The sequence below is a fragment of the Dreissena polymorpha genome, chromosome 14 (assembly GCF_020536995.1).
Source record: "Dreissena polymorpha isolate Duluth1 chromosome 14, UMN_Dpol_1.0, whole genome shotgun sequence".
In the NCBI taxonomy this organism is placed as follows: domain Eukaryota; kingdom Metazoa; phylum Mollusca; class Bivalvia; order Myida; family Dreissenidae; genus Dreissena; species Dreissena polymorpha.
In genome coordinates, this window is record NC_068368.1 from 18,822,939 (window position 1) to 18,844,992 (window position 22,054).

Consider the following 22,054-nt stretch of genomic DNA (forward strand, 5'->3'; position numbering starts at 1 on the left):
GGTCATTGTAATCAAATATGACCAATACACAATGCACTCACATGTGATTCATGCCAGTTCATTGGCAATCCCCCTGTCTTGATTGGACGTATATTTATTTTAATCTTTGAATAGTTACATATGCCACAAATTATTAAATACTGTAGAAATAAGTGTATGTTTGTGTTTATGAAATTCTTAAGCACTTTAATGGTCAATATTTACCAGAAGTTGGTTTTAAAAGTGGAAGTCATGATTATATGGGATGATTGGGTAATGGATAGAGATGAAAAGAGTCGTTATATGCCAGATATTAGATCATGTCCGGATTCTATGTATTTATGTGTGAAAGGGTTAAAACAAAGTGAATATTTGTCATTGTCACTTTATAGCTGATCCCTTTAAGAGTCATAATGCACCAAATCATATCATTTTGCCCTATAAATGGCCAAAAAAATTAAATGTAGGGAGGCGCCCCCCTCCCTGACTCACCCCTAACGGTCTTGGCGTCTGAAAAACCCCTTTGCAAAGCACTGTTATACACATGCAACTAACCAACATAGCAACTAATCATTTGTTCAAAAGAAACTAGTCCTCCTATCAACCAGGCTGTCATACACACATAACCAGTCTACTTAGCAACCACTCAGAAATTTTCAAAACGTTACTTATTTGGTCATAATATTGTAGTTAGGTTTGATGATTGACCTAGAAAGTGCAAAGTCGTGGCCCTTGATTTATAACAATTTCTATTCACTATGTTCAACAACTTTATGATCACATGGTATTAGGTACTAGAGCCTTGTTTGCTGTAAAATTTGAAAGGTTTTATTGGCTACGTTTTTACTGACCATTTATATTGCATAGTTTTGCCTAAATTGCCCTTTTTTGTCCTGTAAAATGTCTTAAAAAATAATGTGAACCTTGTATTTTCATACCATATATAATTGAACTTGTCCATAAATGTGTTGATCAACTCGCCAAAGGCTCACTTCCTTAGAGAATTCCTTTACATCATGAAAATATTACCTCAAGATTGCTTTGAATCAGACATTTTATAAAGAGCGCTTGTTCCTTTTACACCCAGGTTGCCGTCGAAGAGTGTTCAACTTCATTGAGTATACACAGGGGAAAAGAAGCCTTGCTGCCATTTTTGAAAATCAAAACCAGTCAAATAATGCTGGCCCCACTCAAAAGGTATGCTTGATTGTTTTTTGTTATTTTTTTGGATGTCAATAAATTGAGTCTTGTTCTGGGACAATTTGGCTCAAAGCATGTGCTTCTAGTGTTGTCCAAGATAAACCTGTGCAGTTCCCACAGACTAATGGGGGAAGACACTTTCCACCTTTTGCTGGAAGAGACTTCCTTAAAACAATTTTTTTTATAAACGAGGAAAGTGTCGTCCCTGATAAGCCTGTGCAAATGCAGTCTGCAGAAGCTAATGTGAGATGATACTTTGCGCACATGCATGAAGCTCAGTTTTACCCAGGACGAGGTGCACCATGATCTTTTAATGACAAGTTTAAGCTTTCAACTAATTGACTTATCTGGGACAACACTTTCTGTTTTTTTTGGACTTAGTCATTTAGAGAAAAGTTTCTTCCAAGCGAAAATCCAGTATAGGCACTTGTGCCTAGTCTCTTCTAAGGAAGTCTCTTCTAGGCAAAGATCCAGTCCAGGTAATTCTGCTGGATTAGCTATAAGAAGAGACTTCCTCTGAATGACAAAATCCTAAAAAACGGAAAGTGTTGTCCCTGATAAGCCTGTACATTCTGCATAGGCAAATCTGGGTCAGCACTTTATATGCATGCAATGAGCCCAGTTTTCCCAGAACAGGGCTCAATTAAATGTTAAACTTGTCATAAGAGGATCATGGTAATGACATGACCCTGCTGTGTTTGCAATCCTAGGAGTGTATGAACGGAGGAGCCTTGTCAGAGGGGGTCGAGGCCTTGGGGGAGGACGGGGTCAACTCCTCCCTCACTGATGCTGACAAACTCTCTGATGTAAGTACCTGCAAAGAGTGTAGTGCTTGTCATGTTGATTTATACATGAATCTAGGGAAAGGGGGCTTAATAAATGTTTGAAAAATGTTGTTCCTGTTTAGCCTGTGCAGTCAACTCAGGCTAACCAGGGAAGACACTTTCCGCTTTTATTGTATTTTTCATTTCAAGGTAGCTCTAGTCTCTTAGCACAGATCCAGTTGATGCGGAAAGTTGTCATCCCTGATTTACTTTCCAGACTGCACAGGCTAATCAGGGACGACTCTTTCCACACATGGATTAGGCTTGGTTTTTCCAGTTCGAGGCTCATTTATGTATACTGGCTTTAAGTTATTGTCAGGTAGATATCGCAATACTAAAAAGCATATATTTTATACTCCAGCAGGTAGAGGGGATATAACAGACAATTTATTTGTTTGCCAGTCAATTTGTGAACATAAGTGTACAACCTTCTTTTTCCCTAGTAGGTCAAAGTCACACTAAAAGGTGGAAAGTACAATTATGCAATTAAACAGCTTGATACGACTGTTACTTTGTCATTTATCATGCAATTTAATAATAAATTATCACAACTTATCCCCAAATGAGGAGTCACTGTATTATGCACTTCACCTGTCTCATTACCTAAGAGGTCAAGGTAAACACGGAAGTCAAAAGTCAAATTAAGCCGTTAACAGTTTGTTACATAAGCAAAGTTTTTAGATTAAAGTGGATCGTGATGGCGTCCATGCTCAATTGAGACATGTCTTGATATAGAAAATATTTATTGTCTGTATGAATGAATGTTGTGACATTCTCACGAAATATGTTCAGGAAATATGTTTATTTCCTGTTTATTTAAAATTAACTGTCTTTAAAATGATGTGTGTTGTGTGTGTACTTCAATGCATGTTGTTATTTTATATGAATGTTAATGAGCTTAACATGCTTAAGTCAAAATAAATTATTTAGTTCTGTTCTATAAAAACATAAGTTATTTAGATGGCTATTGTGTATAAACCAATGTTTGGATAGCAGCTTTTATCAATTAACATAATCATTGTTTTCATAATTGCAATACAGCCATTATACAGGTGGGTATCTTAGACTAAGGCAAGTAAATCATTGATAAGTTTGTGTCCAGCAGGGATGCATGTTGTGCCTGTTAGTCCTAAAACCATTGACTTATACAATGACACAACAATTAACCACACAGGAATAATCCCTTAACTCACAGTCTGTTCAGGCTTTATGCTGTTTGCTGCTCATCAGTATTTAAGGGTTGGAAATGAAGCCTTTAAAATTTGACTCTATTAAGAATGGTCTTTAATTAAATTTAACTTTCTGAGGGACTACAACTACATCAATACGTATTTAAGTGGTAAATGGTTAATTGACGTCAATGACGTGTAGCCATGTCACCAAAACAGATTATTGTACACACTTAGCTGTAGTTGCTAATTGATAATAATCAAAGTTAGACTGCCAGTCCCACCCATCCCGACCTCTTGTCATGTTTATGGATGACTTTAATAAGAAGCATTAGTAGCAAAGTAGGAATACCATCCATAGGAGGGGGTGTACAGGAACTGTTAAATATCTTAACGATAAGGTTGTGTTTAAGTTGGAATGGTTTCTTCGTTGAAGTGGAAATATTAAGTGCACATCTTTCCTGCTATTGATACCTTATTTTGTTTTAGTTCACTATGAAACTGTTATACATAAGTAAAGGTATCATGGTCATCGTTGCAACGTTTTTATTTAGTCCCACAATGAGTCCACAATGTCCATGATATCCACTCTGATGATGTGACACTGTACATGTCTGCACATGATTCCTGTTCTTTTTGTTGCAGATGAAATAATTAACAGAATTACATATGCAATTCATTCTAAAATATTCATGAACATTGATATTTGGACAGGAGTTCTAGATTTCTTTATAATAAAATTGTATAGCAATACTAGACGATGGAAAAGTACCGGTACTGAGAATTTTAATCTTGAGTTGTTGAAAATCAATATTTGAATATATTTTAATAAGGAAACAACAAATATTCAACAAATTTAACAGTCCATGCCATCCCTAGTAATTGCAAATTGTAAATACACAGAAATTTTAATGACAATAAAATAATGCCAGAGAAACAAAGTATACATATTCAGTCAGTGTTATTCCAAGAATTGCACTCAGTTAAAAAAAACCATGGGCATTTTATTTGATGTTTTCTTATTATGCTGTCACCAAGAAATTTTGACATTTTTAAGATTAATTATACAAGATGGTTGTGAGAAAACTGGTTTTAATGCAAGTGCGGCAGGTGTCATCCCAGGTAAGCTATGCAGTCCCCACAGACTAATCACTAATCAGGGGACAACTCGTTTGGCCTAAAATGGGTTTTCATTTAGAAGAGACTTGGTTTAATCCAAGACTGAAAAGACTAAACAGGGGCGACACTTTACGCACATGAGCCCCATTTTTCTAGAATAAAGGTCATACTTATTCTTTTTAGACTAATACCATATTATTAAAATGATTTTTTTTGTATTAGACTGGCCACCAAAGTTATAGCAATGTGTGAATACTTATGATTTATTATAAACATGGGCGGCGCTCTTTAAAAACGGGGTTAAATGCATGTGCGTAAAGTGTTGTCCCAGATTAGCCTGTGCAGTCTGCTTAGAAGAGACTTTTTGAAAACGAAAAAATACCATACAAGCCAAAAGTGTTGTCCCTAATAAGCCTATGCGGCTTGCACAGGCTTATCTGGGACAACACTTTACGCACATGCATTTAAACCCTTTTTTAAGAGAGCACTGCTCATATGTATTTAATTAAAATTAGACTGGTGCGGAGGGAGAAGACGTGGAGCTGCAACCCAGCAGTGACAGCAAGCCAGGAATGGTGGCCAGGCTGATGGACCTCAAGAGGAGGCGTAAGATCATCAATACTTGTATCTGCTGTATTGTTAGATCATCTGAGATGCGTTCTGAGAAAACTGGGCATAATGCATTTTTGGAAAGTGTCTTCCCAGATTAGCCTGTGCAGTCCGCACAGGCTAATCTGGGACGACACTTTCCGCTTTCATGACGACACTTTCCGCTTTCATGGTATTTTCGTTTAAAGGAAGTCCCTTTTTACCGAAAATCTAGTGTAAGCGGAAAGTGTTGTCCCTGATTAGCCTGTGCGGAACTGGGACGACACTTTCCGCACATGCATTATGCCCAGTTTTTTCAGAACACATCTCATATGAACACATAGTGGTCATAAGAGATTTTAGGTCCCTGATTTCAAAGCTTTTAGGATGCTATTGATGTCTGTCGTTTGTTGGTGTGTGCGTGAGTAGTTTTGGTGCATGTAGGTGCTTGTGTTAAAGTTAAATGATTATACCTTGTTAAGACACTCCCCCTTAATGATATTTTTCTTTGAAAAAATCTCTTCTTAGCAAAAATCGAGTTTCGGCGGAATGTGTTGTTCCTGATTAGCCGGTGCAGACTGCACAGGCTTATCTGGGACGACACTTTTCGCACTTGTTATTCTTATTCTCTTGACAGTGTGTAACAAAACTTCAAAGGAATAATCCTTGGGTGACAAGATTTCAAAGTTGTTCAAATCATTTTGGTCCATTGCATTCATAGGTCACCAGAGTTAATAATGGATTTAAAAAGGAAAACTTCACAAAAACTTCTCTAAACCGCAAGGGTCAGGGCTTAAAAAAATGGTTAATGACATTATCTAGTGGTCCTAAACTAAGTTTGTTTGAATCATGGCCCTGGGGTCAAAACTGCCCATATCCAAGGTCATATCATTTATATCAACTTATAACTTTAAAAATCTTTTTCTCTGAAACCACAAAAAATAGATACAAACCTTTCATTATAGCACAAACATCAGCAAATCTTCACATAACAGTTTAGTTTCTACATGTCTCTGGTAAGTTGCTTAGTGCCTTTGGGCTCTGTTGTTTTGAGAATCATGAAAATTGACCAAAATAAATAAAACGTGTTTGTATGCTTTCCAAACTTTCAGCAAAGAAATCATGTTCTATATTAAATTTGGATAGATCTTATATTGCAGCCTTTGGCCTTACGATCAAAATATTGATGTTCTTGTTTACATTTATAATACCTGTTTTTGCTCTTTTCCAGAGACCTGTTTTGAATGCAAGGCATCGTTTTCATCTATCCTGAAACGCAGGGTAAGACTGGGACTTCATTAAACATTTAAGGATTGCATCTGTCTGTCTGTTCTGTCCATCTGTACATACTTACATAACGTTTGTCTGGTCCTTAATGTTTTCAACTTGTCTCTAACTTCTGAATAAATGTCGCTCATACTTTCAATTTGCTGAATGAGCCGTATGTGTAAATGATGAAAAGAAAGGAATTTTATTTTGGTTTTTGCACTATTGAATATATAGTCTTCTGATTGTGTTTGTAGCTCACCTGAGCATGAATTGCTCAAGGTTAGCTATTGTGATTACCATATGTTCTTCGTCCGTTGTCGCGCAGTTTGCAATGTATGTGTCTTGTTTGTTCAAAAACTAGATCACCAGGTCAAATCCTAGAAAACCTTGTGAGACAACTCTGAATATAGGATTAGCGCAGTTACTCCCTTTAGACCCCAATGGTATTCATGATAGTTCAGTGTGTATCATTTTTGTGTTATGGTCAGTTGAGATTCAATTAACTGTATGCCCCATTGCCAAGATGGGAGCATATAGGAGTAACACTGTACATCTGTCTGTGTTATTGTCTGCCTGTAATTTCCTGTCTCGGCCATAACTTTGCCATGTATAGAGAAGGATTTGTAAACAACTCGGCACAAAAATGAAACATCATAAGTAATGTGTGGCTTTTAACAATCGTTTCCTTACCTCAAAGGTTAAGGTCTTATGAACAGTTAATCAAATTAAACAGTTCAAAATACTAATTCGGCCAGCTTGAAAATTCCTGTCTCAGCCATAGCTTTGCAAAATATTGATGGATTCTCAAATAACTTAGCACAAACACTACCCTTCATAAGATGTATCCCAACCTAAAAGGTCAAGGTCTCACATAAAAGTTCAAAGACCTAATTGGGCCATGAAACAGCTTGTTCAGACTGTTTTTTTGCCATTCATCATGATATTTTAAGATAACCAACCACATACTAGATACTTGAATAGACAGCATTTTTTGTGTAACAACCATCTCCCTCAAAGGTCAATGTCACATGTAGAGATCAAAAGTCTATTTGGTATTAAAACAGTTTTCCATGCATTGATTGATTTTATAATAACGTGGCAAAAAATGCAATTCACCATAAGACGACGTGGTTCATGTAAGACTGGTCTCAATACTCAAATGTCAAGGTCACATTTCAAAGATTGAATTGGACATAAAACAGTTTATTCTCACTGTAACTTGGTGATTCATCATGCTATTTGTAGATTACTTACAACTACCTTAGAGGTCAGGGTCACGCTAAGAGGTCAAAGGTCGAATTTACTATAAAAAACAGATTGTTCAGGCTGTAACTATTTAATTCATCATTTCATTTTAAGACAACTTACCACAAATGACTACAACGAGGAGGCCAAATGTTGCATGTATTACTGGTCTCGTAATCTCAAAGGCTCGCATTTAGAGTTCAAAAGTCAAATTTTGGCCATAGAAAGCTTGTGTTTGACATGAGCTGATTTTTATGTCCCCCACCCACTATAGTGGGGGACATATTGTTTTTGCCCTGTCTGTAGGTCTGTACGTTGGTCTGTTGGTCTGTTTGCTCCAACTTTAACATTTGCAATAACTTTTCAATATTCAAGATAGCAACTTGATATTTGGCATGCATGTGTATCTCATGGAGCTGCACATTTTGAGTGGTGAAAGGTCAAGGTAATCCTTCAAGGTCAGAGGTCAAATATATGTGGCCAAAATTGCTAATTTTATGAATACTTTTGCAATATTGAAGATAGCAACTTGATATTTGGCATGCATTTGTATCTCATGGAGCCGCACATTTTGAGTGGTGAAAGGTCAAGGTCATCCTTCAAGGTCAGAGGTCAAATATATGTGGCCAAAATCGCTCATTTTATGAATACTTTTGCAATATTGAAGATACCAACTTGATATTTGGCATGCATGTGTATCTTATGGAGCCGCACATTTTGAGTGGTGAAAGGTCAAGGTCATCCATCAAGGTCAGAGGTCAAGTATATGTGGCCAAAATCGCTCATTTTATGAATACTTTGGCAATATTGAAGATGCCAACTTGATATTTGGCATGCATGTGTATCTCATGGAGCCACACATTTTGAGTGGTGAAAGGTCAAGGTCATCCTTTAAGGTCAAAGGTCAAAAAAAAAAAAATTTCAAAGCGGCACAGAAGGGGACATAGTGTTTCTGACAAACACATTTTTCTTGTTGAGTCTAAACCGGAATCTATCCTTTTAAATTTAAGTTTTATAACATTAAATTCAAGTAAAAAAAAATACAAAGAGGCTTCAAAATCTTCAAGTAAATCATCGTTTCAGAACACCTGTTGTCACTGTGGAAACAGCTTCTGCTCTAAGTGCTGCAACCAGAAAGTACCCAAGTCCCTTCTCGGTGTAACAGGTAAGTCTTGCACTTTGTTCTGATATAAATTGCCATGGAGTTATTTTACATTTCTTTCCATCTTTTTTTTCCACAAGCGGAATACTTGTTAGACCTTCACTGGGAGTATATTTGAGTCTCATTCTGGGAAAACTGGGTTTAACGCATGTGCGTTAAGTGTCATCCCAGATTAGCCTGTGAAGTCTGCACAGGCTGATCAGGGTTGACACTTCCCCCTATACGTGGGGAGAAAAAACTTTATTTAAAAAAAAATCCATAAAAGTTTAAAGTGTCTTGCATGAATAGCTTTTGCGGACTGCACCGGCTAATCTGGGATGACACTAAATGCACCCTCTGTCAGTCAGTCAGTCTGTTTTTCAATATAAAAAGTTTGTGGATCAAAATTCTTCGCCATTTCTCAAGCAATTGTATGAAGACTTCTAGCAACTCGTAACCACAAAATGTTTATGTTAATCACGTTTCATCCCCACTTATCTTCACATTTGTGAGTTGTTTGCCCTTAGACATAGCCGACGAAGCACAGTTTGTGGAATTAACTACTGTACATGTATGTTTCTAGTAAGAAAGTGGAACTGACAATATTCCATTGCCATGAAGTGCCCATGTCAAAGACCCTTTTTTCACCCAGGGTAATGTCCAAAAAGTCCAAATATTTACCCTTGTAGATAGCAGCCAAAGCTGTACAGTATTATTAAATGCATAGTGCAGACCTCACAGGCGAATCAGGGATGACGCTTTCTGTCTAAACTGGATTTTTGCAAAGAAGGGACTTCCTTTAAATGAAAAATACCATAAAAGCAGAAAGTATAGTCACTTATTTGGGATGACACTTCATTCACATGTGTTAAACCCCGTTTTTATAGAGCTAATCTCAAATAATGGAAAATTTAAAATAAAAGTTTGCTCTCTGAATAATGAATTCTTTGTGTTTCAGCACCGTCTACCCAGACAGACCTGGTGTTGGTGTGTGTCGTCTGCCTCAATCTCTTAATGGATGAACAGAAGGACAAGATGTCATAGCAATTATGTCCCTTGACAGCTGAGAGTTGTTGCCCTTGATGGGCTAGAGTTGTGTAACTTAATTGATGGTTATTACTTGGGATGAAGAAACTATATGTTCCTTGTTCTGGGAAAATTTGCTTAAATGCATTTACTGAAAGCATTGTCCCAGGTTTATATGTTTAGTCTTCACATCGTCCCAGGTTAAGATGTTTAGTCTTCACATCGTCCCAGGTTAAGATGTTTAGTCTTCACATCGTCCTAGGTTAAGATGTTTAGTCTTCACATCGTCCCAGGTTAAGATGTTAAGTCTTCACATCGTCCCAGGTTAAGATGTTTAGTCTTCACATCGTCCCAGGTTAAGATGTTTAGTCTTCACATCATCCCAGGTTAAGATGTTTAGTCTTCACATCGTCCCAGGTTAAGATGTTTAGTCTTCACATCGTCCCAGGTTAAGATGTTTAGTCTTCACATTGTCCCAGGTTAAGATGTTTAGTCTTCACATCGTCCCAGGTTAAGATGTTTAGTCTTCACATTGTCCCAGGTTAAGATGTTTAGTCTTCACATCATCCCAGGTTTAGATGTTTAGTCTTCACATCGTCCCAGGTTTAGATGTTTAGTCTTCACATCGTCCCAGGTTTAGATGTTTAGTCTTCACATCGTCCCAGGTTAAGATGTTTAGTCTTCACATTGTCCCAGGTTAAGATGTTTAGTCTTCACATCGTCCCAGGTTAAGATGTTTAGTCTTCACATCATCCCAGGTTAAGATGTTTAGTCTTCACATCGTCCCAGGTTAAGATGTTTAGTCTTCACATCGTCCCAGGTTAAGATGTTTAGTCTTCACATCGTCCCAGGTTTAGATGTTTAGTCTTCACATCGTCCCAGGTTTAGATGTTTAGTCTTCACATCGTCCCAGGTTAAGATGTTTAGTCTTCACATTGTCCCAGGTTAAGATGTTTAGTCTTCACATCGTCCCAGGTTAAGATGTTTAGTCTTCACATCATCCCAGGTTAAGATGTTTAGTCTTCACATCGTCCCAGGTTAAGATGTTTAGTCTTCACATTGTCCCAGGTTAAGATGTTTAGTCTTCACATCGTCCCAGGTTAAGATGTTTAGTCTTCACATCGTCCCAGGTTAAGATGTTTAGTCTTCACATCGTCCCAGGTTAAGATGTTTAGTCTTCACATCGTCCCAGGTTAAGATGTTTAGTCTTCACATCATCCCAGGTTAAGATGTTTAGTCTTCACATCGTCCCAGGTTAAGATGTTTAGTCTTCACATCGTCCCAGGTTAAGATGTTTAGTCTTCACATCATCCCAGGTTAAGATGTTTAGTCTTCACATCGTCCCAGGTTAAGATGTTTAGTCTTCACATCGTCCCAGGTTAAGATGTTTAGTCTTCACATCGTCCCAGGTTTAGATATTTAGTCTTCACATCGTCCCAGGTTAAGATGTTTAGTCTTCACATCGTCCCAGGTTTAGATGTTTAGTCTTCACATCGTCCCAGGTTAAGATGTTTAGTCTTCACATCGTCCCAGGTTAAGATGTTTAGTCTTCACATCGTCCCAGGTTAAGATGTTTAGTCTTCACATCGTCCCAGGTTAAGATGTTTAGTCTTCACATCATCCCAGGTTAAGATGTTTAGTCTTCACATCGTCCCAGGTTTAGATATTTAGTCTTCACATCGTCCCAGGTTAAGATGTTTAGTCTTCACATCGTCCCAGGTTAAGATGTTTAGTCTTCACATTGTCCCAGGTTAAGATGTTTAGTCTTCACATCGTCCCAGGTTAAGATGTTTAGTCTTCACATCATCCCAGGTTAAGATGTTTAGTCTTCACATCGTCCCAGGTTAAGATGTTTAGTCTTCACATCGTCCCAGGTTAAGATGTTTAGTCTTCACATCGTCCCAGGTTAAGATGTTTAGTCTTCACATCGTCCCAGGTTTAGATGTTTAGTCTTCACATCATCCCAGGTTAAGATGTTTAGTCTTCACATCGTCCCAGGTTAAGATGTTTAGTCTTCACATCGTCCCAGGTTAAGATGTTTAGTCTTCACATCATCCCAGGTTAAGATGTTTAGTCTTCACATCATCCCAGGTTAAGATGTTTAGTCTTCACATCGTCCCAGGTTAAGATGTTTAGTCTTCACATCATCCCAGGTTAAGATGTTTAGTCTTCACATCATCCCAGGTTAAGATGTTTAGTCTTCACATCGTCCCAGGTTTAGATGTTTAGTCTTCACATCGTCCCAGGTTAAGATGTTTAGTCTTCACATCGTCCCAGGTTAAGATGTTTAGTCTTCACATTGTCCCAGGTTAAGATGTTTAGTCTTCACATTGTCCCAGGTTAAGATGTTAAGTCTTCACATCGTCCCAGGTTAAGATGTTAAGTCTTCACATTGTCCCAGGTTAAGATGTTTTGTCTTCACATTGTCCCAGGTTAAGATGTTTAGTCTTCACATGCTAATCATGGGGGACACAAAATTCCATTAAAGCGGAAAATGTGTTCCCTGTTTAGCCTGCGCGGACTGCAGAGGCTTATCTTGGATGATACTTTATGCACATGCAGTAAGCCCTGTTTTCCTAGAACCAGGCTCATTTCAGCTGCTGTTGTAGTTGCATAACCAATTAAAGCAGTTAGTTCTATTATAGAAATCATATTTAGAAATCTTAATTGTACATGAAAAGGCTTAGTTGTGTCACACTGTTGGTACTTTTCTGGTTGTCTTATGATATTGTTTTGAATTTTTGTTTGTTATTTTCTTTGTCTAATATTTTGTAGCTCACCTTTGCACATAGTGCTTTTTGTGAGCCTTTAGATTACTGAAATGTTTATGCATGCATGCATGAGTGGGTTAACTTGTTCTCTTGAACCACTTGACAGATTTAAAACTTAATAGGAATGATCCTAAGGTGACTATCTTTCATAAATCTTAAAATCCTTTGGGTCAGCTGCATTTGCCAGTCACCAGAGTTAAAAACGGTGATAAACATTCAAAACTTCTTTCCAGTAAAAGCTAAGTCTAGGAGTTTGACACTCTAGAAGTCAAATTTCATACCTCATCATAATTAATCTTTTTCAGAACATTTGTTTAAATGTTAATTCTGCTGATTTCTAAAATATACATAGGCGTATTGATTGTGGATAAAGTAATGGAAAACACAGCGCACTGTTATTTTTAGGTTATAGATGTATTGTTGATTAATCAATCTTTTTGTTTTACCTCAGTTTAGTTCAAGGGTTAGTTGATTTAATTTTAGTATAGTTTTGTGTCTTTTTGCCTTATTAATAACATTTTATACAACCACACATATAGATATATATTATTTTTATCTGTTTTTTCTATAAGCATTATGAAATGTTATCCAACTATATAAACTTTTATCCAACATAGACAGAGATAAGTTTACTTTCTATATACTTGAAATTTATTTCGCTTCTATATAATTAAAAGATGTTATGATTGTAAACCAACTTGCATGAAAATATTTACAAAAAGATTTAAAGATATACATGTATAATCAGTTCATTATATGCTAGTCAAGTTTTCATCATCATTGTTGCACAAGCTGTTCTCATGTTGTTGTGTGTCAAATTTGTATTTGTGCCTGAATGGTCTGGAAGGTCAATACTCAAAGTGCCATCACATGGAAACGGGCCTTGCTCTGGCAAAACGGGTTTAATGTATGTGGGTTAAGTGTTATCCCTGATTATCATGTGCAAACTGCACAGGCTGATCTGGGATAACACTTTACCCACATGCATTAAACTCATTTTCCCCATACGAGGCTCAAATATTGGATACAAAATTACCAGTGCAAGGTATTTCATCAAAACAGCCCTTATACAGGGGTGTCAATTTTCCGGATTATTCCGGAAATCCGGATTTGAGCCGGCCAGGGTTGATTTTGACGTGAATGTAAATCCGATGAGTTTGTTTAAGGCGGGTGGGGGTAGGGACAAAATTCTTTTAGTGCGGGATCATTTCAGAACGAATATTGTTATAGCATCGTCGGCATTCCGGACATTTGCGCTTGGTACCGATTTTATTTATTGATATCTGATTGGTAAGCGGCTGGCACTGACATGAGCAGTAACTGGCTAAGTAAAGCACTGCAATATCATATTTTAAAACAATATGTTAATCAAATTATATATTGACTGCGTATTTGCTAGGTTACTGGTTACTGGTTTTCATTTTCTGCAGTCAAACAATATGCATATTTTATTTCATTTGCAAATGATGTATCGTGACATGTTTTTGGACAGTCGTTTTCGGATACGCTGGTTTGTCGATTTTAATTTAATTTCGAAGTTCTTAATATCATTTATTTAGAATGACAAATACACATGCGGTGTTATGGATGGTTTGGTTTATAATATTTCGCATTGTACTCACCAGAAATTGCACCTAGAAAGACTATTAAAAAAAAGAACAATAAGCTAGGGCTCGGGGGGTCGGGCCCTCTCTTCCCTTTATCCTACGGCTTAATTTTCCGGATTTCAAATTTGGGACAATTTACACCCCTGCTTATAGTTGTTTTACTCCCCCTAGCAGTAAATAGTAATCACTGTCATAAAAAAAGTTCTTCTCATGATTACCTCTACTTATTCAATTAAACACATTTTCCAGTTTGTTTTTTCCGACATGATATTTCATTCATAGTCATCAAATAAAGAAGAAGAAATAAATTAATCAAAATCATAACAGTCAATATACTTGACTACATTCTCATCACATTGTGTTGTATGTGGACAGAAATACCATTTCAACACTCGTATCTTCATATATTGAATAGTAGTTTTTTGTAGGCTTGTTTTTATTTTCATTAGCATTTAATCATGAATTATTTTTTTTTAATCATTCTTATTTTACAGACCATGGGAAAGGCATTTGTAAAGTGAATTCCACTAATATTATCATCAACTTTTGTGTTGCTTGTAGTCCATGTTTTCATTGGTGTGCTCTTAGTTAAGAAATTCTATGTTAAATTAAATATTTTAGATTTTTATTTGATGTCTTTTTTATTGCCATTTGTTAATTTTGCTTTTAAAATTTGTTTATATTTATTTTACGGATAGTTATTTAGAATATACTTTTTGTTTTTATTTATTTTATTATAAGAATGCTTAATAGATTTATTTTCCTTTAATATCTGTCAGTTGCTTGTTTGCTTTCTTAAATAAAAATGAAAGATCTACCTAGAAGATCCTAATACTTTGATTTCCTTAGTTGCATTTAGCCAGTGTCTGGGAAAACTGGGCTTAATGCAGTCTGCACAGGCTCATCAGAGACCACACTTCTTGCCTTAACTGGAGTTTTGTTTAAAAGTGACTTGCTAAAAAAAAACAAAAAAACGTTAAAGCAGGATGTCACTTAACACACATGCAATAAGCCCAGTTTTCCCAACAGTCCTCCAATGTTTAATATAAATTCACTTTAAACATTCTGTTAACTTTGTGCAAACTGGGCATAACATTGTATTATGTGAATTGGGAATAAGACATCAAATTGGGAATGGACATCATTTTGGTGATTTTCTCAAACAAAACTATTCATTTCATGATCTACATTTATTTTTGTAATATATTATCTATAATTTAAGCTTAATAAGCAATTTTCCATGACTTTTTCATTAACAGTGATTGTATTTTTATCATTTAAAGTGTATTTTTAAAACGTGTCCATGCGCAGCATGGACACAGTTCATTTCATGAGGATTTTTTTTTTTTATTACTAAAAAATCCAGTTTTGAAGTAAAATCAATTTAAATGATGCTTCTATATATGCAAGTATCTGTTTTAATTATAATTTGTCAAACTAGATAAATACAACATATAAAACTGCATATTATGCACTTTTGATAAAACACAATTTATTCCCAAATTGATGTCTTATTCCCAATTCACATAATACAGTGTTGCATGTATTTGTGTTTTTTAACAAGATTTAAAAAATAATGCAAGGAACTAACTCATGCCATCAATCTATGCATGTATGCATGTTATTCAGACCACCTTTACTTTCTCTTGAAATACTCTGTAGTGACTGTATTTTGTCAAAGTAAGATTGTAGCCATGAATGTGTTTGCAATATTTGGGTTTTTGTAATAAGAGGACTACTGGTTTGTTGGAAACAAATATATTTTGATGCACATAAATCTCTGACCAAATTGAAAGCATTTCTATCTTGGCATTGACTTGGCATTTGTAAATGTAAGCAATTGATAGGGCATGTCAATATATACATATACGTGGATTGAGTGTGGATTTAACGAGGCGAAACGATAGCTTCAATCGCATACATTGACAAAATCGTACATGTATTTATATGTATACAGAATGACAAGAACAGGTGTACAATGTTTTGTATATAATCCTTTCATAATAGTTATAGCAGAAGTTGACATTTTGTTTTTACTTTCTAGTCATTATAGAGCTCATGTTTGTATTTGCTTTCATAGTCAGCATTATGTAAATGGCTCCTTACTTTAAATGGTGTTGGTATATACATCACACTTGTCAATTGTAAATCAAAAATCGTGTTTGTGTGCGGTGTAATCTTCAATATTATCCGAATGTTGGTATTAATGGTATAAGACAAGGCACACACAATATTTGAGCTTCAATATTTTACACTTAATGCATGTGCGTAAAGTATTGTCCCAGACGTTAATCAGGGTCGACCAATTCTGACTAGACTGTATTTTCATTTAGATTAAACTTTCTTTAAATGAAAAAGTTGATACAAGTGGAAAGAGTTGTTCCTGATCAACCTGTGTGGACTGCACAAATTAATCTGGGAAGATACTTTACACACATGGTTCCTTGTTTTTTAATCATGTTTGTCACCATTTTTGGACGACAGATTTTACATTATACCTTTTAATATGTACATGTTAAGAATTGTCTTTTGTATACATTTTATCGTTTTGAAGTCCTTTAGTATCCAAGTTTAACCATTTGAATCCAGCCATTTACCTCGCAATCTTTCAAAGTATTTCCTTGTACATTTTCTTGCCTTCTATTAGTGTTCTTACATGTACTATGCCATTTGTAGATACATGTACTGTGCAATAAAACAACTAACCATGCACTTGTTGTGTTTATTTTTACAACACTTTTGACTCGAGCCGTATTTTTATTAAAAACATGTATGTAACAAGGAATCCATTAGTGTTTATATCAATGACGAAGTTGACAAAGCTGTTATTATGTTTTTAGTAAAAACTTTTTACTTTAACATTGTTATCCCCTTTCAAAGGCGGAGGTATATAGAATGGCGTTGTACGTCCGTACTTCAGCTTCCTTCTGTCACAAACTTATCTATTTCTCAGAAACCATATAATACATCAACATGAAACTTATTGGTGTATAGATATCAATGAGAAGAAATGCCATGCACAAGAACCATAACCCTACACTTTCTTAAATAAGAGTTTTTGCCCTTTGTGTTTTTAGCTCACCTGATTGCTCAGGTGAGCTTTTGTGATCGGTCTTTGTCCGTCCGTCCGTCCACATTTCGCAAACACTCTAGAGGCCACATTTCTTGTCCGATCTTCATGAAACTTGGTCAGAAGCTTTGTCCCAATGAAATCTCACTAGGTAAAACAAAGGAAAAACCTTGTAAATGCTGTAGAAGTTACCTTTCATGCCCAATCTTCATATAACTTTGTCAAAATGTTTGTCTTAATGATATCTTGGTTGAGTTCAAAAGTGGTTCCGGTCCGTTGAAAAACATGGCCGACAGTGGTCGGGGCAGTTTTCCTTATTTGGCTTAAGAGAAACCTTGTAAACACTAGAGGCCACATTGCTTGTCCGATCTTCATGAAACTTAGAAGATTTGTCCCAATGATACCTCGATCGAGTTCGAAACTGGGTCGAAAACTAGGTCACTAGGCCAAAAAAAAGAAAAACCTTGTAAACACTGTAAACATCAAAAATGATGCCGGTTGGTTGAAAAACATGGCCGCCAGGGGGCGGGGCATTTTTCCTTATATGGTTATAGTAAAAACTTGTTAACACTCTAAAGGCCACATTTATTTTCCAATCTTCATGAAACTTGGTGACCAGGTCAGAAGATTTGTCCCAATGATATCTTGGATGAGTTTGAAAATGGTTTCGGTTGAACACTCTAGAGGCCACATTTATTGTCCGATCATCATGAAACTTGGTTAGACGATTTGTCCCAATGATATCTTGGATGAGTTTGAAAATGGTTCCGGTTGGTGGGAAAACATGGCCGCCAAGGGGGCGTGGCATTTTTCCTTATATAGCTATAGTAAAACCTTGTTAACACTCTAGAAGCCATAATTATTGTCCGATCATCATGAAACATTGTCATAAGATTTGTCCCAATGATGTCTTTGACAAGTTAGAAAATAGTTCCAGTAGCTTGAAAAAAATATGGCCACCAGGGGTCTGGGCATTTTTCCTTATATGGCTTCATGAATCTTCATGAAACTTTGTCAGAATATGTGTTTACATGATATCTTGGATGTGTATGAAAATGGTTTTGGTTTGTAGAAGAACTTGGCTGCCAGGGTGTTCACTAGTCATGAAAATTGGTAAGAACATTTTGTTCTTATGACATCTTGGGCTGCACAGAACAGGTCAGTTCCTTTGGATCTCAGATGAGCGACTTTGGGCCTTTCAGGCCCTCTTGTTATAAGATTATACAATATCGATTCTATCAAAGGATTTGCACACATTTATAAAAAATGAAGTTGTTTTTGGATATCAATTCAAAGAAATTTCTTGTTCTTACAAGAAGTATACGTGTGTACCAGATGGTATATTCCAGTGTTAATTATCATGAGTCATTGTTTCCAAGTCTACGAGCAGTAATATTCGGATATTAAATGAATGTCTTTTCATAAATCATAGACGTCGAAAACGTAGCGGCAGCCGTGGGCACACTATTTTGAGAAGTAGCCGCTCCGAGATAGTAAGTTTTCTGCAGCGGCTGCAATAGATACTCTCCTTTACACAGTCAGCTTTGTACTCGAGTATAAGAAGAATCAATTTTATTGATTTTATGAATATGCAATTGTATAATCGCCCCTCAGTCGAGGTTAAGGTGGCTTCCCACTGCCGATCCGATCAACTCGATCACCGAAATTTCCCGACCAAACCCGACCAAGCTCGACTAAAAAGGGTATACACGACTTCTTCTCGACCTCTTGTCGATAACACACGACCCCCACACGACTATTTCACGACGTCCACTCAACCATCTTTCCGATTTCCGCTTGATCATCTCGACCCATACGCGAGCCCTATACGATCTCAGCTCGATCGCCACCAGATCTTCACACGACCAGATCATGATGGTCGTACTACAGTCTTACAAAGCGATCTAAAATAACTCGGGTAGAGGTCGAGCGGATCGGGTACAGAGCTCGTGTATAGTCGAATAGCAATCGGAAAGTGATCGTGTACGGTCGAGTAGCCGTCGGGTAGCAGTCTAGTAAACCTGTACATCAAATCGAATATAAGTCGAGTGGATCGTGTTGCGATCTATAATAACTCGGGTAGAGGTCGAGCGGATCGGGTACAGATCGTGTAAAAGATGTCAATCCGATCGCCACACGATTGCTTCACGATCAACTCGATCTTCTACTCGACTAATACACGACCACTTCCCGAGCGCTTCTCGATCCATTTCCTACTCGACCGCTACTCGATTTTTTGACATGTCAAAAAATATCGGGTAGGAAGCCCGAGCAACGCCGACCTACTCGACCGCCCTCGACCACGCATGGCGACCGAACCAGACCAGTACCCGACCGCTTGGTCGGCCTTGATCGAGTTGATCTGATCGGCAGTGGGAACCCAGCTTAAAGCGGCTACAAAAGGGTTCAAAAATGGGTGTCATATTCAATAAATGTTACCTAAAATACCTTGAAACGGTTACCGGTACTTCATACATAATGCACGATTCTAAATGTTTACAAACTGACCTATTAACTTAGGTCCCAGAGTAGAGATCGAAATCGGAACATCTCGAACCCAGCAGGTGGGCCATCACATACGCCACGCGACAACAACTAAGGCTTAACGTAAAAAAGTTGTTGCTTCAACTGAACCGAACGACGCTTAATTTTGGTGTCAATTCTATACGTTGGTTTGTAACCTAGGTGTCATGCACAATTGACTTAAATATAAAAGACGCGACTTTGACGATTTATGTCATGGAAAAACCTTATCAAGGTGGGAGATACCTTTCGTAAAGTAGAAAAATGTTAACAAGATAATCTAAACTTAGACGACCTACCACTCTATGGTTTTGGGCAATGCTAGTTGAGAAAAACTTTATTTTTATCAACTTAGTAAGGTATTTTGTCATGCATTGTGATTCTCTATTTAAAGAACACATTTAAAAACGTGTTAAACCAGTATTTCAAGTAAGTTCTACTAAATAATGGGAATGAACGATGTTTTTATTGTGTCAATATTCTAATTATATTATTGATCATAATTAACGAAAAAGACTGTTAATAATTTATCTTATTTATTTCACTTTTAATAACTTCTATAAATAAGGTTAGTTATTGATCCAACGCAGTTATCCTTTAGCTTTTATTATCCAAACGTCAAAAAATTTGCAATAAGAATCCCGCACGTTATATCGGTTCAGTTTTAGTAATTTGATTGCGAAACACCTGTTGATCTATTTTTACGAGGTACGTGTTATTGCTATATACAGTCGGTACAACTAATTATAAAGAAGCACGTTTAATATGAAAATAGCAGGGAAAACATTTAAAACGATCGCTTCGTTGAACATTCGCTTTACACAACATATATATATATATATCGCTTCGTTGAACATTCGCTTTACACAACATATATATAGATATATATATATATGTTGTGTAAAGCGAATGTTCAACGAAGCGATCGTATTAAATGTTTTCCCTGCTATATATATATATATATAAAGTTTGAAAACAACGTAGATCTTACTAATATTTTATTTCGTTTTGGAAGAACATTTGTTTTTTATCCAACCACTTGAACTTCGTCGTTTTGCACTTGCAAAAGAAATCCAGTAAAGGTGGACTGTCCAGCAATATAGACTCCTGCTAAGCTATGATCATTGTCAATGTGTTTCACGTACACTGTATCTCCTTTCGTCAGAGCTACGGTGACGGTTGACGATGCAGCGTCCCAAACATGGCCGTTAACTCCATTTACGAATATCATTGAAAGCGGGTCGTTGTTTTTTTGCAAGGTGACGTGTGTACTGTGTGCATCAACTGCCATAATTGTGCACGAGAACACATAGACACCACTCAATGGAGCCGTGAAGACACCAGTGGTGGCACTGTAACCTCCTAAAGAATTTGTTGAATCGATATTGGTCAGCACACGATCAAACACGACTGTCTGACCCTGACCCATGTGTTCAGCAGCGGTACCAATCACAGCATAAAACGCCACTGCCTCGCCTTCATATGAACGACGCTCAACACCTAGTCGTAAATGGTGACATTGTAAACATTATCTGAATATCTAAATTCATTACGAAACGGACGATCATTATCAGAGCATAAGCAGTGTCCATACATAACGGAAAAGAACAAAAGCACACATAAATGTTTGATTACACAATATACACTTGCACTGTTTAATATATTTACATTTGATTTATTTCTTTCGTGCGTGTTCAATAAAAGAATTAACATATACTTATATAGTTAGATACGCTTCAAAGTATTTAAATCGTCGTAACGGTATTTTAATATACTCCTGCAAAAATGTCAGGTGGATACTCTCGATGTATAATAGGGATTTCTTGAAGGAAAAACACAGCTGTGTACAAACCATGATTTAATCGCGCGTTGCGCTCTTTTTCGTGCTTCAGTTCTCCCCGAACCTCTGTCAGTTCTCCTTCTACCTTTGTCAGTTCTCCCTCGACCTTGGTCAGTTTTCCCTCAACCTTTGCAAGCCTCTCCGTGATGACGCGAATTTCGTCAACTTTAACCATTTCCGGCAATATGGCTTTAGCAACAACTCCATATGTCACACAACCGAAAATAATGATACAAAAACTGAACTTCATCTTTCGCTTCTATGCTCGCAACTGACACAGTACAATGTGTGTTTTGGAATGTAGCACAGAATAAAGTGACCGATAAGGACATAGCTCCCGGTTTTAGAACGCAATATCTAACACAGATTACAAATCTTATGGCGTAGCACATGTTGCGGTAAAGTAGTATGAATCCCATTTCAATAAATTTGGAGACTTTTCTAAAACTGGCAATGTCCGGATAATTTGTAGGGGACTGTGAAGGGACAACTAAGACGGGTCTATGCTTTTTTCAAGCTTAAACTCATCCGCAGCTTTAGTTCACAAACATCACCACGTCCTCGCTTTTAAATAACGCACAAACCACCCTTGCGTTCATGTATAACATATTTGATGATTGACTAAAATTCAAAATAATTTACAAATGATTGACACTTATGGAAGCATTATCCGTAGAAAGCTT

General features: G+C 36.8%; 2 protein-coding genes across 3 annotated transcripts in view; one reads left to right on the top strand and one right to left on the bottom strand.

Annotated features, from left to right (window-relative positions):
- LOC127856883 (protrudin-like) overlaps positions 1 to 16,648 on the top strand; it is a 31,952-nt gene extending 15,304 nt beyond the window's left edge. Inside the window, exons 7-18 of one of the 2 annotated variants that reach the window (XM_052393065.1) lie at positions 1,067 to 1,176; positions 1,890 to 1,985; positions 4,807 to 4,897; positions 6,111 to 6,160; positions 8,477 to 8,558; positions 9,493 to 9,760; positions 9,792 to 10,101; positions 10,226 to 10,969; positions 11,001 to 11,155; positions 11,249 to 11,341; positions 11,373 to 11,527; positions 11,683 to 16,648. In XM_052393065.1, coding sequence (XP_052249025.1) covers positions 1,067 to 1,176; positions 1,890 to 1,985; positions 4,807 to 4,897; positions 6,111 to 6,160; positions 8,477 to 8,558; positions 9,493 to 9,578 — 515 coding nt within the window. In that variant the 3' untranslated portion in view covers positions 9,579 to 9,760; positions 9,792 to 10,101; positions 10,226 to 10,969; ... (2 more) ...; positions 11,373 to 11,527; positions 11,683 to 16,648. Of the gene's footprint in view, positions 1 to 1,066; positions 1,177 to 1,889; positions 1,986 to 4,806; positions 4,916 to 6,110; positions 6,161 to 8,476; positions 8,559 to 9,492; positions 9,761 to 9,791; positions 10,102 to 10,225; positions 10,970 to 11,000; positions 11,156 to 11,248; positions 11,342 to 11,372; positions 11,528 to 11,682 lie in introns of those variants that run through there. The other variant, XM_052393066.1, reaches the window with a different exon arrangement.
- A 3,864-nt stretch (positions 16,649 to 20,512) lies between these two features.
- On the bottom strand, positions 20,513 to 21,700 carry LOC127856893 (cerebellin-4-like). Its single transcript, XM_052393088.1, has 2 exons — positions 21,384 to 21,700; positions 20,513 to 21,031 (listed from the first exon to the last, which is right to left on the bottom strand). Exons 1-2 carry the CDS (start codon positions 21,619 to 21,621, stop codon positions 20,559 to 20,561), a joined length of 711 nt encoding a protein of 236 aa, XP_052249048.1. The 5' UTR covers positions 21,622 to 21,700; the 3' UTR covers positions 20,513 to 20,558.
- Positions 21,701 to 22,054: the final 354 nt, after the last annotated feature.

Excerpts from the sequence above, each read along its gene's own strand:
- LOC127856893 (XM_052393088.1), bottom strand. The coding sequence starts at position 21,621 with ATGAAGTTCAGTTTTTGTATCATTATTTTCGGTTGTGTGACATATGGA. Across the intron at positions 21,032-21,383 it reads CAACGCGCGATTAAATCATG|GTGTTGAGCGTCGTTCATAT; the intron begins GTTTGTACACAG and ends ATTTACGACTAG.